The sequence below is a fragment of the Gymnogyps californianus genome, chromosome 2, assembly GCF_018139145.2.
Source record: "Gymnogyps californianus isolate 813 chromosome 2, ASM1813914v2, whole genome shotgun sequence".
NCBI lineage: Eukaryota > Metazoa > Chordata > Aves > Accipitriformes > Cathartidae > Gymnogyps > Gymnogyps californianus.
In genome coordinates, this window is record NC_059472.1 from 57,635,944 (window position 1) to 57,652,490 (window position 16,547).

At 42.3% G+C, this 16,547-nt stretch overlaps 1 protein-coding gene across 3 annotated transcripts in view; it reads left to right on the plus strand.

Annotated features, from left to right (window-relative positions):
- GNAL (G protein subunit alpha L) overlaps positions 1 to 15,578 on the plus strand; it is a 204,164-nt gene extending 188,586 nt beyond the window's left edge. For all 3 annotated transcript variants that reach the window (XM_050892777.1, XM_050892778.1, XM_050892779.1), the window contains exons 6-12: positions 2,248 to 2,302; positions 5,065 to 5,138; positions 6,066 to 6,124; positions 6,361 to 6,481; positions 7,756 to 7,886; positions 9,963 to 10,030; positions 15,304 to 15,578. In XM_050892777.1, the coding sequence (XP_050748734.1) occupies positions 2,248 to 2,302; positions 5,065 to 5,138; positions 6,066 to 6,124; positions 6,361 to 6,481; positions 7,756 to 7,886; positions 9,963 to 10,030; positions 15,304 to 15,450 (655 nt within the window). In that variant the 3' untranslated portion in view covers positions 15,451 to 15,578. The remainder of the gene's footprint in view (positions 1 to 2,247; positions 2,303 to 5,064; positions 5,139 to 6,065; positions 6,125 to 6,360; positions 6,482 to 7,755; positions 7,887 to 9,962; positions 10,031 to 15,303) is intronic.
- Positions 15,579 to 16,547: the final 969 nt, after the last annotated feature.

Genomic DNA, 16,547 nt, shown 5'->3' on the forward strand with positions numbered 1-16,547 from the left:
TTGATATTGAGGAGACAAGATGTGTCATCTCTGATTTATACATCAGCTCCAGAAGGAATGCTTCTGCAAGAAAAACACCGCTTCACACCGTCTTGTGAGGTTTGTGATGGAGTTGTATTTGTGCACCAACACTCGCTTCTGTCCACACTCTTAACCAGAGCCCTTTCTGTGTCAGCCGTAGCTGAGGAGCATTTTCTCCCCTGACTTCTGTTGCATTTATTGATCCTGAGCTGTGCAAGCGATTGCGCTGCCCACAGCAGTTTGCTAGCTCTCCCTCAGGCTCCTGCCCATTTTTTGCAGGCTTGTTTTACCTACTGGTGTTGCCACCTTACTGCGCTCAGAGACCTGGATTTACCCCTCTGCTAACCTTTTACCCTGATGAAAAGTGGCTGTTTCCAGGCCCGTCGGATCAAACTGTTAAGAAACTGGGAAGAAGACTTTGAAACAGACTTGGAAGTACGGGAGTGCTGCCTGAACAGCCATATTAAGGAAAATTACTCTGTGTTTAGGAAGGGATTCAGCTTGGAGGCATTTTTGGTTTGGGCTTTTTGCCTTCTTTTTTCATCTCGTGTGCTGCAAGCATGAGATGAGAGTTGTGTTAATGATAGGTGCGCCAGTTAAAAACACATCGCTCTGCTCCGATATCTGTATTAAGTGCGGGAGTAACTGAAGTTAAACTTTGCTTAATCAGTATTCTCAAGGTGATGAAAATCATCTGGCCAAAAGGTTCAGTCTGAATACAGCTGCTTTCTCCTGGTGACTGCAGCTTACTATAAGGATGTACTTCTGTATCTTTATGTAAGTTGATGGTGGCTTTTGGCGGGGGAGGAGGTTTTGTAAAAAGATGATTTTTCTTTAGAGTTTGTTCAGAACAGTTTTGTTGTCAGGCACCCCTCTTGTTGCGCTAATCAGTGACTTTTTAAACAACATGTTTAGCCATCACACCTTGATCATCCAGAAAGAAAAGATGGATGTTCTAACTGTAGATACTGCATTTTGTTTCCCTGTTATAACGCTGGAGGTTCAAAAAGGAAAAATAGTATAAGTAAATATATACGCAGCATATTTTCTTTTCCTTTCAGTTCGGATCCGTGGGAAAGTGCTATGAGAATTACAAACAGGCTTTTAGGGGGCTATTTTTTAATTGGTCAGTGTGTATGACCCCTGTGTTAACAGTGAATCACATTGTAAGTCAAGAGTTCGTTGGTTTTTTGTCTTTCCCACTGCAATTAAGTAGATTCCACATGCACACCCAAGTAAAATTGGGAAAAACTTGCCAGTTGGTAAAGAAATCTTGATAATATTGTAGCACAATGAGTCAGCTGGTGGGATATTCACTGCCAAATACCAAATAACAATGCAGAAATTCAAGAAAGCTTCTAAGTCATATGGGCAGTCCAGGGAAAATGAGACAGATGGGCTCACACGCAATCTAAGAAACGGGTGAAAGTGAAAGAGGAGAACCTGCCTATTTTAGCTGTACATATAAAATCACATTTTTATGTCCTTAATGCTGCCATTCTAACATGTTCTAGGAAAGAATTAAAGCTTGAAAAGATTTTTTCAAATAATTGGAGAATGTGGTTCCTCCCTTTTTTTCTGGTTCCCTTTTCTCTTGCCATTTCCTGCAGTTGTAAGTTTTTGTTTCACCTTATGCATCTCACTGAGTTTTGGTGACATAAAGAGTCAGACTGGTTAACCTCTGCTTCATGTCAGTTTTGCTTTCCACTTCTTATGCTTTAGTTGCAGTGTTTGAGGGCAGCATGTCAGTCCAAAGCTATTTGTATATATTAACAAGCATTTCTGCTAACGTTACTGAGACCATCATTAACATAACATTATGCTAGATTAGCATTATGCTAAATAAAAGCAACCCTTAACCCCATTTTCTTTTTTAAACCTCAAAATCTTTTTTTATGTCTAAACAACCATATAATGTTATGACACATTCTTAGTCTTAGTATTTTTTACTGGACCTCACAAAATTATAACATTTAACTGCATTTGGACTGCTTGTGGGTACTGCATAACGGTAAGTGTAGAAACACTGTATTGAAACGAAGTCTGGGTAAAAAGTTGTTTGGCTCAGAAAGTGTAACATCAGTCAATCTAAATCATCGGGCTCACACCTTTAGCATTGGACTTGTGTTTTACTTTGCAGCAGGAGTCTAAACCAGAAAAGGTAGTGACAAGTGTTATACTAGACAGTATTTTCCATATCTAAGTGCATGTTTATTTTTCTTCTAGCTTTTTAGAAAGAATTGACAGTGTCAGCATGGATGACTACACACCCACAGATCAGGTTAGTATAACTAATGGGGTAGGGTCTGAACCAAGACGCCCATTCGTATGAATTCTTTATGTAATTTATTTTAGTCGCAACAGCAGCTGAAATAGGGCATACCGCATAATATCAAAATACAGTCTAGTAGTTTAAGTAATGGATATTAAAGAAGAGGCTTTTTGGTGGTGCAAGCTTGTCTTTTACTGTTATTATATGTAGGTCGGTGGTTCTCGTAATACATCTGTTATTTCTTCTTGCTTTCCATTCTGTGTCCCACAAACAAAGCGAAGGGAACAGAAAACATAAACGTAAAAGCCTACCGTTTCCCTCACCAGCCTTCACTACACAGAAGCAGTGTTTTATTTCAATGGTGGAGGTGATGGAAACCTGGAGGGAGGCTTCGCATGTCCATCAGACAGGTCCTTCAGAGGCAGAAGCCTGCAGTGGATCTAGCGTCCAAATTCAGGGGGGACCACCAGCGGCAGCAGCAGACCTCATGGACTTCTCTGCAGGCATGCAGACACCTTCTTTCCAGCCTGTGCCCATCTCCTATGGGCAGGATAGTTTCTATTTAAGCCTTATTTGCAGGACAGTACACTTTTTTCCCAGATGTCATGATACATCTCGATAGAGTGCTCTAATGACAAATGCATTCAGGAAAGTTAAGGCTGAAGTGGTGCAGCCTTGAAGTAAGAAAGGCCTTCACCATGGTGCACAGCTTTGGCTGCCTTCCCTGAGCTCAGGCTGGGTGGTTTCCTTGGCCGGATGTCTCTTCGGCAAACTTATTCTGAGGTTGTTATTTTTCAGTGCTGGTATCCCACTGTCATCTAGTAGTCTCAGCCAAGATGTGGGCCGCGTCATAAACTGCAGATACAGGTGGCAGAAGAGAATCCCTGCACTGGATAATTCAGTCTAACCGTGCAAGGTGTATAACGGGTGGATGCCCTTAAAAAAATATGATTGCCAAATCTCATTGTGCAATCAGGGACTGAAATTCAGAGAAATAAAGTGACTTGCCAGAGATCACACAAGGAAGTATGCGGAGCGGAGCCTGTTCCTTCAGACCTAGTTCAGGTCTATAACCACAAGCCTGTCCAATTACTCTGACTGTATCCTGAAATAGAAAGCAGTAAAAAGTAGTATGCATTGTATTATAAGGTGAAACTTCTATAGTCGACCCAAGGTAGGATCAATTATTAAAGCCCTCAAGACATTTTCAGACCAAAGCAGTAGCACTGGGATTTACTCCGTCTAGACCTCATGGTCTGATTTTAGCATCGATACCACTCAGCTGGAGAGAGAAGTCAATGAAGCAAAGCCTCATTTTTGCTTTCATTATTTATGTTAGTTTTGGCCTCTTTGTTCCTGGGAGGCCTTTCTCTACCTGGAGCAGTCATTCATGTCTAGAAATTTTTCCTGGTGTTTGCTTTGGGAAGAAATGCCCTGTGTCTCCAAAGATCAGAAAAGGCCTTTGATATTTGGCAGGTGGAAAATTTTTGCTCTAAAGGAGGGATTCTCTTTTGCTTTTGGCTTTTCATCCTGTTATGCTGTATTAGTTGTCCTGCTGAATTAACTGGTAAAAATCACTGCTTTCCTTTTTTCCCTTACTTTCTTTAATTTTTTTTGCACCATCTCAAAATAATGACTGAGTCCAATAGCAAATAAATGTCAGCAAGTGACAGAAGATGACAGTAACATATAAAATAACTAAAATAATGAAATAAGTGGCCTTCAGCTGAGTTCATGCGGCTGTCAAAGCAGCCAGGGTTTGCCAGCTACCAGAGTACTTGAAGCAGTAGATGGTAGGGTAGGGGAAAAAGGCAAGCTGTGCTTGGACTCTGCACCACTGACTGCCTCCTTCCCCCACCCGCTTTCGCAGCCACTGCATGGCAAGGAGAGCTAAGCTAGACTGAGCAGCCTTTCCCTTGCCCCAGGAAAGGAGTGCTCCCCAGGCAGGCAGCCGTGCCAAGAGGTGGCTGCTCAGAGGGGTTCATCCCCATTAGGCAGCCGGCAGCTTTCTCCGGCCTCCAATTTTGTTCTGCACCCACTGCCCGAGCAGCAGCGCTGGATAGTCAAGGTTAAAAATGCTGCTGGTGATGACGATGGCACACAGTGAGCTAGTTGCCTGAGGTATGCATCATAAATTGCTTTTGCCTACTTCCTTTGAGAATCTAGGAAATTATTATTTTTTTAATTATTAAAAGAATGTTATTTAAGTTGTAAAGTATTCCTAGTTTGAAAAATAAGAAAGAAATGCCAGATTTACGTACAACCTAAATTCTGTTCCCCTATGCTCTATAATAGAGCTTTAATTACTCAGTCACAAGCTATTATTTCGATAGGATTCCTGTCTCATTCAATACAAAAGAGGGCAGAATTAAGGTTGCCTGGGCAACTGTAAATCTGGAGTTTTCTAACATTTGAATACTTGACTTTACAACATGAATAACATTTTTCTTAGTTTTATGTAACTTCAGAATTCATTTTCCACATCACATACAAAACTGTATGACCATCAATAACAGGTTTCACTGGGCAGTAAGGATAATGTATATAGGGTCTCCTGCTTTCTGAGTGTGCACAAACCAAATGCAGAGATGATGTTTGTGTATATCCACTGTGTCAGTATGGACAAATGCAGGTTTACCAATGAGTCTGATTGAACTTTAATTAAATGGAACATTTAAGACTTTTCATGGAAAGTAATACTCCATGCTTTTAAAAACAAAACGAGGTTAGGAAAAAACCTTGCTGATCAGCTTCTGTGTTCTCATTTCCAGGACCTATTAAGATGCAGAGTGTTGACATCAGGGATTTTTGAAACAAGATTTCAAGTAGATAAAGTAAATTTCCAGTAAGTCTATTAGTAATAATTTATGAATATTGTACTAATTTTTAACAACTTAGTTCAGATGTCTGTGCTGATGTATGCTTCGTATAGTAGATTTAGGGTGGGAGTTTTTTGGGTTATTTTGTTTGGTTTGGGTTTTTAGCTCTCTTTCCGTAGGTCCTAGTAAAATTGCCTTGTACTTTGCAAAAAGAGCTGATATTAGTTATGTGTATTAGTGATTCTATTGTGGGGTTGTCTGTGGCTGTTTTTACTAAATGGTTCATTGGTATAGCACTGTGAACTCATAAAATACTTTTGGGGATAAGATCTCGCAGAAGTCAGTGGGAATCCTGCCACGAGTCAGACTTTGTACAGTGGGATGAGGAGAGTTAAATGTCTCCCTTCTTCCGGAGGGCTGCAAGCTCTGTGTTTGTCAAAGTTTTACACTATGTCTTTACAAACACCCACTGTTGGGCTGCCTCCGCTCACCGGTTCCTGCCCAGAAAGGTGGCAGTGCTGACAGGGCAGAGCTGCCCCGATGTCCTCCTCCTTACAGAGAAACACTCACCCCACCACCCTTCAAAATATGCTGAAACCTGTCCTTGCTTATAGTACAGTAGGTCCAACCTTACGTGCCACATGCACTTCTGTGGGCTGGAAAGGCCAACACTTGCCCTGGAAAAGAGTGTATTTCTCATTTTATGGGTTCAGTAGCCTTCTCCTGGCAGAGCGGGGCAGGTGGAGCTGTGCAGCTCTTTGACATGCAGCGCAGCATCAGCAGAGCTCTTGACATGCAGCGCAGCATCAGCAGATCTCTCTCCCCTTTGGGCGGTATTTTACTGCCGCTGTCCTTGGGGCTGTCAGATTTTTAAACTGAACCCTAGTGCTGCATGCTTCGTGTGACTTTCCTAGTGCACATAAGTGATATAACATCCTATGGCTTTTTAACAGCATGTTTGATGTAGGTGGCCAGAGAGATGAGAGAAGAAAATGGATCCAATGCTTTAATGGTAAGTAAAAATATTCCACATTTTTATTTTGAACTTATTCTCTGAGGTGTGAGCAGCTTAGTATTCATATTCACACATAGTGTGTCACTAGTACAGGAGTCCAATGTTATAGATACTTTCTTTGGGTATTTTTGGCAGTTTGGGGAGTAATGGCAGTGTTACCCCGAGGAGTATGTGCTGGGATAATGGAGATGTTCTTTTCTCTGTCCTTTCTTTCTTTTGTGTGCTCTTCCCAGATGTCACGGCTATCATCTTTGTTGTGGCTTGCAGCAGCTACAACATGGTAATAAGGGAAGACAATAACACAAACAGACTACGGGAATCCCTGGACCTTTTCAAAAGTATCTGGAATAATAGGTAAAACATACCTCATTTCCCACCCACCCTCCCCAATTTAGCTACAGTTCAACTGCTTACAAAATAGGACTCCCCTTACTATATGCTCAGATTGCTTATTCAGAAAACGTCCAGGTAGGGCCAGGTCGCAGGGTACCCCCGCGGTGTGTACCCCTCCCCGGCAGGAGCCGTGGTGTAGGGATGGTGCACGTGGTGTTTCACCACTGCTGCCAAAATGATGCAGGGCATGGGGACAGCTTGGAAAGGGCAAGCTCCCTGTGCCAGCTGCCGTGAGGGAAGCAAGGGAGACCCCTTCCTGGCGTCACTGTGCTGCTTGGCTGAGACTGAGAGCATCCTCCAAATTACATTTCGTCTCCTCCTCAAATGCAGCAGCAGGAGCAGCTAGCTGTTGGCGTGCCTTTCGATTCACCGGCTGGCGCTGCACTCGATACCCGCGTGGGCAGCCGCTCTCGTAAGACTCGTCTCTGAGAGCACACAGTTTCTCTGCCTTGTGGGATGATATTTCAGATCTAATCTAATTGTAACTGCCATTAAATTGCCATTCTGCCACAATGCCTGTAAATTATAGATATGTAACCAAATAGCAATCTGAATAGGTTCCTGATAGAGAATAAGTAAAAACAATGCACAAAATAAGGTAATGAAGTTTTCAGCACATACCTGTGAGGATGCTCTGCACTGGGAACTGATGGAAGGTAGAGTGAGTAAAAATGTTAAGCACAAGTCCCAAAGGCACATCGTCACAGTGATGGCTAGGTATTAATTGGGGAAGAAAAGAGATTATTTTATTTTGATTCATCAGGTGTCGTACAGGCCACCCTAAAAGATGGGATATCTGTGTGGATGAACAATAGTTAAGACAGAGCAGTCTGAGGGAAGGCAGCTTTCCAGCCTTTTTCTTTTGCTTCAGCAAACCCAAACAAAGTAGACAGTAATGTCTGGGTTTGGACTGCGGTGCTTTTAGGAAATATCATTTTCCCAACTCAGTATCAAAAGGATAATTTAGAAAACAATATTTGAAGACTGCTCCCTTCAGCAATGTCTACTGCAGTTTTTATAAATGTGTTTACAGATCCTGTAAATATACCTACCAGCACAGGTGCAACCCAATCGAAACAGTAATTTAGGTCATCTTTTTTTCCTGTTGAAGCATGTTCCACACTATTTCACTCTCTGTCCACGCAGGGATAGCCAGTAAATTTTCTGTTGAAGTGATATGTTTTCCTGGATTAACGTGTCAGAGATAACACAAACATTTGGTTTGTTTTTGACAGGTGGTTACGGACCATTTCTATCATTTTGTTCTTGAATAAACAGGACATGCTGGCTGAAAAAGTCTTGGCAGGGAAATCAAAAATCGAAGATTACTTTCCTGAATACGCGCATTATACTGTACCTGAGGATGGTAAGGTTTTTCACCACGCAGGGCTTGGACCTGCTGGCGTAGCCCAGCCCATAGTTCCTCTCTCTGTCTCTGTCTGTCTCTCTCGCACACACACGAATTCACAAGGACACGCTGGTCCTTAACGCGAACTGTAGGTCAGGTAAGGAGCGTGCCAGCAGCACGTAGCTCAGAGGTGCCCCAGCGCGGGCAGGGTCCGAAGGGGCTCTGGCTGCTGGGGGGGTGTAAGGGGACTGCCGGGGGGCTGGCTCCAGAGCGCCTGCCTTCCCCTGTTTTGGAGCAACCCACAGTCCCAGGAAAGCAAAGCTCTTGGGCATGTCTCTCCCCTGCCAGATGCTTCTGCCTGGGCCTCCCATGGTGCTGAACTGTGTTAGGGATTCGTTAGACTTATTTTGCAGCCGTTCTGCATCCTCTAACACTGTAAACTTCAGTCTTTGCAAATACTGACGGGAAGCCCAGCAGACCAGCAAGGGAACTTTAATGGAGGAAAACCACATCAATAAATACAGAGAGAGCTGTGACGATGGAGCGATTAGCATGGATTTGGTTTCTTATCATTTCAAGAAGTGCAATGATTCCTGCACCGCAGTAACATATTGCATAAGTAAACTCTGGTGTTATGCCAGTTTTATACCAGGCAGAGGGCTTCCCAAACATCTCAGGCCTGGGTCTAGCAAAAGTGGTAAAACTTGCACTTTCTGACCGCTAGCCTCTGCCTTACCCGAGTGATGCCCCTGGCGTAGTGCTTGCAGCCACCTGTCGGAAAAGGCTTTTGTTCTCCACTAACCATCAACAACAACCTACGTTATAGAAGTGAAGATGGTAATAAGCTATTTTCCTTTCATTCAGGTCTGGAATTTCAGGAGTGTGATGCTGAGTTTCAGGTGGAGAGGATAAATAAACTGTCCTAAAATCTAAGTTAACCTGGCACCAGTTTTATAATGCTTATGGCTTTCAGAAGAAATCTTCTGTCACCATCACCCAAATTTCCCTCTCCCAAACATACACTACATATATACAGAGTTTGGGTAAATTTTCAACATTTTTTTATAGTAAGCCAGTTGTCAGTATAAAGTAGCTTTTGGTGTTTCTGAGCAGGATTTCACAGCAGATATCTAGAGTGATCCAGAATATTCACACATGAAGCAGCTCTCTATTTTTAGCCTGTAGTTGTTCATTTATTCTTTCATTTCAGCTGACATTATTTAAGGACAGCAGCACTGAACTCTATGATGCTGCTGATTGTGCTGCTGCCCTATGTTTACCCCTAGCGCTATAGATAAGAGTAAAAAATATGTTGCCATATTCTGATAAATTCTGCCCGTTACCATATTATGTTTATAAGCATCTGATTTGGTATCTTAGATGAGGAGAAATCACACTGAAGGGAAATGAATAGGTTATCTCTTCACTGTATTGTTTTTTACACTTACAGTAAATATAGTTGTTACATGGCCTAGACAGAGATGACTTCATCTGCCGACAAACAGTTAGTACTGACCAATGAGTCTCCTGCCTAACAAGAATTTAATCTAAGGCCCCTTGATGGGCAGGGTGTCTAAGTATTCTGCTGACTTGGGGCCTGGAAATAAAATATCTGTATTAAAAGACCTTTTGATGCTATCATTTTTTTCAAGTGTAATCTTGGACTAACCATTTTTAAACCCAAGTTCCTGCCTGCAGAAGCTTTATTCAGGAGATGCTGTTCTGCTGCAGAAACTGAACAGCTCAGCTGCTTTTTCTAGTCATGTTTTCTGATAAAAGTTAAACCCTAACTCGGACTTGTTTTGTATCTATATGAACAAACTTGTGGATGTGAGTAAACCTCTTTATGCTATGACAATGATATTGTTGCAACGATTTCAGCAGTTTTCAGGTTCCTAAAATATGTTAAATGCATAGTCAGGTTTTACAGTACCCTTCCATTTTAGAATTACCTATCGGGAATCTCCTGTGGATATTTAACATTTTAATTTCTGTATTGAAGGACTACTTCCTCCTTATTAAATATTTTATTATGGAAAGTAGATGATTGTTTGCTTTTCATGTTTCTGATGTCATTTATCTTTAATTGAACAGCAACACCAGATGCAGGAGAAGACCCCAAAGTCACAAGAGCCAAGTTCTTCATCCGGGATGAGTTTTTAGTGAGTAATTTTGATCTTATGTGTGATTCTATCATAGGAAATACTGGCAGATGGCATAGTTTATTTAGGGAAAACTGATGGGTTTTTGCAGAAAGCTAGAAGGAGAGGAGAATGTCTGGCAATTCCCTAATTCTTTTCAGCTGCCCATCTTGCAGAACCTTCCCCAGTGCTTACACATTTTTATGCCCATTTTATATAAAGTCACCTGCCCTGCAAAGTGTCACACAGCAAGTAAGTGCTAGTGCTGAAAACGGTCATGTGCCTGCCTGCTTGATTCCAGGTTCGGTGTGGGTGCCGGCAGCCCTCACTCTGCACAGGGGGACAATGCCAAGCACTATTTCCATTGCCAGTTAGTGAGGTTTTCTGTGGTTGTCTTTACCTGTAAGATGCTACCGGCTGTTGCCTTGAATGTTTATTTTGTGTATCAGTCCAGTCCATGTTTAAACAAATAGGCTTTTTTCTTTTTATCCTGCATTCCTCCAAGGGCTTTGGCAGTGGTCAGCTGGCAAGAGAGAATGAACAAAAAAGCAGATTTTATCCTTAAATAAGATTTCTGTTGTGCCAGTTAGGAGGTTTGCCTCACCCTAGGACTGGTGTCATGGCCCTGCTGAGGAATCATAAGAAAGTTTCCTTGTCTGGTCACAGTTATTCTTGCAATTAAGGTTTCCTCCAAAGCTGGAGCTGAAGAGGTGTTGTCTACATTTCACAGATAGTAGCAGTTATCAGGCACACGATCACAGCCCAGCGCTGCTATCAGAAATAGAGGGCTTAACCTAATATCACGTACGGTTTCACTCATATCGAGTCGTTCCCACAGTGTGACGCAGTAATGGAGACCAGAACCAAAGCTCATCCATCTTGCCCTACCGGTATAAACTGTATGGGGGTGTTTGAGAGAATAAATTTAATCATTAGAATTAAGAATTTTGAAGTCATTGTGCATTTACAAGTATTGTTAGGATTTACAGCTGTTGATGCAACAGGAAAGAAAGAAGCAATTAACTGTGTTCACACTTTGGGGATTTCCATTCACCACCTTAACCTTCTGGATTCCGAGGAACAATGTCAGATTGCGCTGTGCTAACATAAGAGTTACTGGAAAAACCACACTTGAAGCCAAATCTCTGTTGTGGTAATGCTGAAAGGCTGTGAAGCAGGTGACGGGATCCAGTTTGGAAGGAGTGTCCAAGAGAACCAAATTATGGGGAAACTAGGGTGAAACTCCCCACCTTTATCTATTTTTATTATTTAAAAAAAACACATTAAGGGCGAGGTCCTTACCTGCCATGACTCACTGGCATTATAGAAAGAGGCCACCTACAAAGCGGGTGGGGAGGAGAGGGGGTGTAGGCATTGCAACCACATAAAAAAACCACCGTGCAGCTGCGGAGGCCCTCTGCAGCCGCGGGTGCTGGGCGCAGGAGAAGCATTTGGGCCAGGGCCAGCCCCCGCCAGCCGCTGGGCAGACCCCGGGGCTCGGGCGTGGGGCTGAAATGGGGCCGAAACGGCTTTCCCCCCTTTCCCCGCAACCGCCGCTGGCCTGGCAGAGAGCATCTCTTCCATAAGCAATGCTCGTGTGTCTCTCTCCTGGGTTTGTGCTTGGTTTCTCAGTGTAAAGAAACAGAGAGACGCAGTCATTTGAACAGTTGCTTTAAACTCTTGGGCTGTTTGAAACGCAAGTCTTGCAAGCGAGGTGTTTCTGCTCCCATGAATGGTCTGAACAGCCTGCGTGTGCCCCAAGTAACGGAGGCCATGCACGGGCCCAGCGGGGAGGGACAGGTGGGCGAAGGCCGAGTAGAAACAGCAACTTCCAGTTTCGTGGGGTCAGGCACAAAAGGCTGAGGTTTTGGAGAGGGGGAGACAAAGGGGACAGGGGAAGTAAGCTCAGCATACAGACTGGGGAGGGGACTGATAGCCAGGTGCAAGGAAGAAAAGGTGTATATTTTCTACCTACAGCCTTCTTGGCTCTGCTTTATACATTTCTTTCCAAGTCTCTTTATTTATGACCGGTCCCGCTCTGTTAAATTTTCAGACATGATTCAGAGAAATCTGTTTTTATTCATTTATAAGATTTATTGCGATTTTTATCACGGTAGCGGGTCTGCATAAGGCGTGGATATGTGTGAAAATACCCTTTTAAGGGGTGCACTGCACCCCTTAAAACTCTACCTGGCTGTAGGCACTGGTACTGGCAAATTTAAAGCATGTAATTCGAGGAATTTTAGAAGGAGGTTAAATATAAACACATTTCCAACAACTGTTGCTACACGGTAGTATACGAGTATTAGGAAGGCAAAATACATCAGCTCCTGATTTCAGAATTGGTGCGGGGGCCTGGGGCCTCTGGGGGCTTTGGCAGCAGGCCTGGCTGCTCGGCACCGTTGGTTTTTGATGGGGGGAGTGGTAGGTGAGGGCTGGCAGGACGTATCTTGTAGGAAATTCTCCTTCCTTCAGCTCGGGCATGTCCTTTCTCCTCCCAAGCTGTTCATGGAGGCAGCGTGCTCGTGCGCTCCTTGTTTAGGCTACTCCCCAGCCCCATTTTGGTGTTTTGTACACAGGGCTCTCCAGCTGCTGATGTTTTGTTTTAATACATCCCCTGTTAAAACAGTGGCATGGGCCCTCTGGTTTTTAAAAAATCTGAATCTGGGAGGTGAAGGAGCTGCTGTTCAAACACACAGACCGGGCTGCCTCGGGTCATGCGTTTGGCTCCTTGCTGAAAACTGTCGTCCTGACCCCAGCGGTATAGGGAAGCCAGTATTAAATACTCCCGCTTGTGTTATAGGAAAGTAAATGTTCTTTCTTTGCTGTCCCAGGGGATTTTTCCCCTCTGAACTGGTGCTAAGTAACACAGTACTATTCAAAATGAGTTTTGAGTAGGGGTGGAAATACTGCGTTTATCTTAAGATGAGAGAACTACAGAGCTGTCAGGGGACCAAAAAAAAAAAACCCTAACATTTTGAAAACACATCCTTTGACGTGCCTTATATGTAATGAGGTGTCACCAGAACATTGTGGGCAGCTTACTACCATAGACATTAGTGGAATCAGTGCATGACAAACACAAGCAAACACTTAGTGAAAGAACACTTATTTTTCTAAAACACAAGAAAAAGATTGAACGTTGGGTCAGTAGGGTGGTGTGCTCCCTGCTGCCCGCATCTGGGTGGCACTGAAAGCGTTTGTACGTTGTCCCTCGCTGACGGCATGTAACATTTAGTCCTAGAAAGAGCACGTCAGAGTGGGAGTCTGAGCCCCCTCTTGCATCCTTGCAGTACGTAACTGCTGTGTGCAGGCCACACGGAGACATTAGTGCACTTGTTACAACGTACTGAGATCGAGCTGCTCGAAGGAAGCGCACTGGAAGGGACGAGGGCAAGGTGGCAATAGCAGCTGGAGGCTGCACATATAGGCGTAGGTCTCAAACAGTGCAGAGCAAAAGAGCCACAGAGCCCTGCAGCAGGCCAAGGCTGAACTCTTCTGAGGCTTGTGAGTTAAGAATGAAAAAGTGCAGCAGTAGTTGGAAGGCAGACTGGACCGTCTTTTGGGGGACGATATTTTTTTTAAGTCTGATTTAAAAAAAAAAAAAATGTTTAGTAACTGGTCTCCTTGCTGCATCTGAGTGCTGGCATTATACCACTGTCATATAGAACATCTGTTCTATATGTTCTGCAGGGGAAAAAAAAAATGTAAAGCAGCTGTTGTATCAAAAACAGAAACACTATTGCATTTTTTTACTGTTTTAAAATTAGTATCATCTTGAATGTCCATGTATACTGCTGTCCTTTCGGCCCTTGGGTTCCTAAGGGTCTGATTTCCCTTAGACTTTGCAAGACAACAAAGATCTCCCCAAACCCTTCTGGAAGATTCTGCAGGTAGACAAATACAATCTACACTTTAATTGAGTTTCAGCATTTTGCCACCATTGCAGTAATTTGTAAAACTTTTTTTTTCTTGTTTCATTATTGTTTAGTGTACTTCATGCTTCAGATATGGTCTGAACAACTTACCCATCAATTGAATACGGTATTGAATTAATATTTTTCATGAGGGTAAGCCTTGAACTAGATATTGAGTGTAGCTTAGTAAAAATAAAATAATTTTTAGTATACACATGGGACACCCCCTGCTTAATTAGTGTTGAATATCTAATGTTACCTAAGTTACCTGCAAAAATCTGCCATTTCTTGTTGATCTAATTATGTAAATCATGGCTTCTAAATGGCCATAGTTTTGCATATCTGTAGCTGCAGGTATTTAAAAGGTTAATCCTACGTGTAAAATAAATCACTGTATTAAAAATATATAGTGTAGCCAGAAAGAGAGAAAACATTGTCTTCTGTTGTTTAGCCAGTGCAATTTGTAATAAAATTTGGAAAAGATTTATAAAAATTATCATCCCAAGAACTGACCTTCTGCTTTGATGACATTCCATATATATTCTTCAAGATAATGATCTAGAATGGATTTATATTTATCAGTCCTGTAGTAATACAGAAAAAAATTAAGATTTTTTTAAAATATTTTTTAAGATCCTGGGGAATTTTAACAAGATAACCACAGGTGAATTGATGCTGGAGCTTAAGTTAGCAACGTAAAAAGTTGTGCAGTAGCCTTGTGAAAATTTAATTCTGCATGGTCTGATGTTTACTGGATTTGTGCATGTTTTATTATTCTATGGGAATCTGGCCACTCTGGTGATAATTCCACCATGTTCTGGTCTCAATAATGATACCACATCTTCAGCCGGCTTAATAGGTGCTCTAAGTAAAGGTAACTTCAGGGGCCTTCAGCTTCAAGAAGCAGAAGCAGTAGGATGCTCTTCTCTGCCACTACTGGCTTCACAGCTGGGAGGTTTTCAGTTTTGTGTTGCTGATTTAAAGCAAGAGTTCAAAAATTTGCCACATGATGGCACCAAAAAAGAAGAGAAGATAATTCCTGGGACAGCTGCACGGCAGCCTGCAGTGCTGTCAGCAGCACAGATGTGCAAATGATAATAGCTTGTGCAAATGACGATAGCATCAGTGGCTCTTGCAAAGTACTAATATACTGACCCCGTAATAGTATCCATAACTTTTTTTAAGCTTCATTTCAAATTTGTGATTCATATTGTACCAGACCACAGACCTTCCTTCTTTTTATTTATTTATTTTAATGACCTATATACAGAATTTCCCAGGTTTCTTTGTACTCCATAAGTCTATAGACCGCTGAGATGTGAAACTTCTTGCGGCACAGCGCCTGACCCTTTTTTTTCCCCCTCGCTTTTTCCACAGAGGATAAGTACGGCGAGTGGAGACGGCAGGCATTATTGCTACCCACACTTTACATGTGCAGTGGACACAGAAAATATCCGCAGAGTGTTCAACGACTGTCGAGACATCATTCAAAGGATGCATCTCCGCCAGTACGAACTCTTGTGAGGGGGATCACCGTGGAACCTGTGGTTTTAAATTCTTTGCTCCTTACTCTTTCTCTTGATACTACCCCACACAGGGTGGAAGAATATACTATAGAAATGTCAGTCTCTTCACTTTGTTTACTTTAATTATTTAACCTTAAAGCTGATTTGAAGCAAGTTTGGGTTGTTTTTCCTTCATGCTTTTTGGGACTATTTTTGTGCTTTATTTTGACATGCCACTTCTTCGTCATTCCACTAAGCCCTTCGGCTACCTCTGTTCCCTTAGGTTTTGTTCTTTTAACTGAACATGACCTGCTAAATTTTTTCCAGCAGGTTAACGTCAGTTCAAACTGGTATGTCAGCTGGATGACACTAAAGTCATACCGATCCCTCTGTGTGGGTTTCCTTTTTAACATGACATTGAAGAGTACTTGATGGGTGAAAAAAAGATTAATGCACTTTGTATCAGGTTATTAAATACTGTTGAGGAAGTAGACACACAATGTAGCAGCACCACAATATTTATTACTCTGTCACAGTTTTTAGCATTTCTGAGTTGCAGGTCAACTGATAAAGTGACCTCCTCTTTTAAGCCGTTACTGGCACAGGAAGTAGAGTAGATAAAGAGAGGAACAGTGAAGACAAAAGCAATTTTTCTGGGGTTTTGGAGCTAAGTGTCTCTGCACACCTCAGGCATTTGAATTACAGCTACTTTTCAGCCTGTTGCATCTAGGCAGAAAATTTACCACCCTCACTTACGTTATTTGTGCTGTCCACAAATGATCCTTTTAGTTCAGATCATTCTTGGGCAACAGTCCTCTCCCTATATATATTTTTTTGTTTTACTGCTGGTTTATTATATTGTACAGACTGTAAAATGTAATATTATTTTGTACAACTTTATTGAAGAAAAATACTTGTAGAAGATCTTTGTGCCTTGATTATGGCTGTACCTGTAAAATGAGCTAAGATGTAAGTATGTTTTTGATTGCGCTGTACAGCTTGATGTCAACCTTACCTGCAGCAGTGACTGGAGGTAAGAACTTTATCTGTAGAGTTTAGGGGTTTTTTTCTGGTTTATATAAAAATGCTCTTTAGTATAAAAATTATAAATTATGC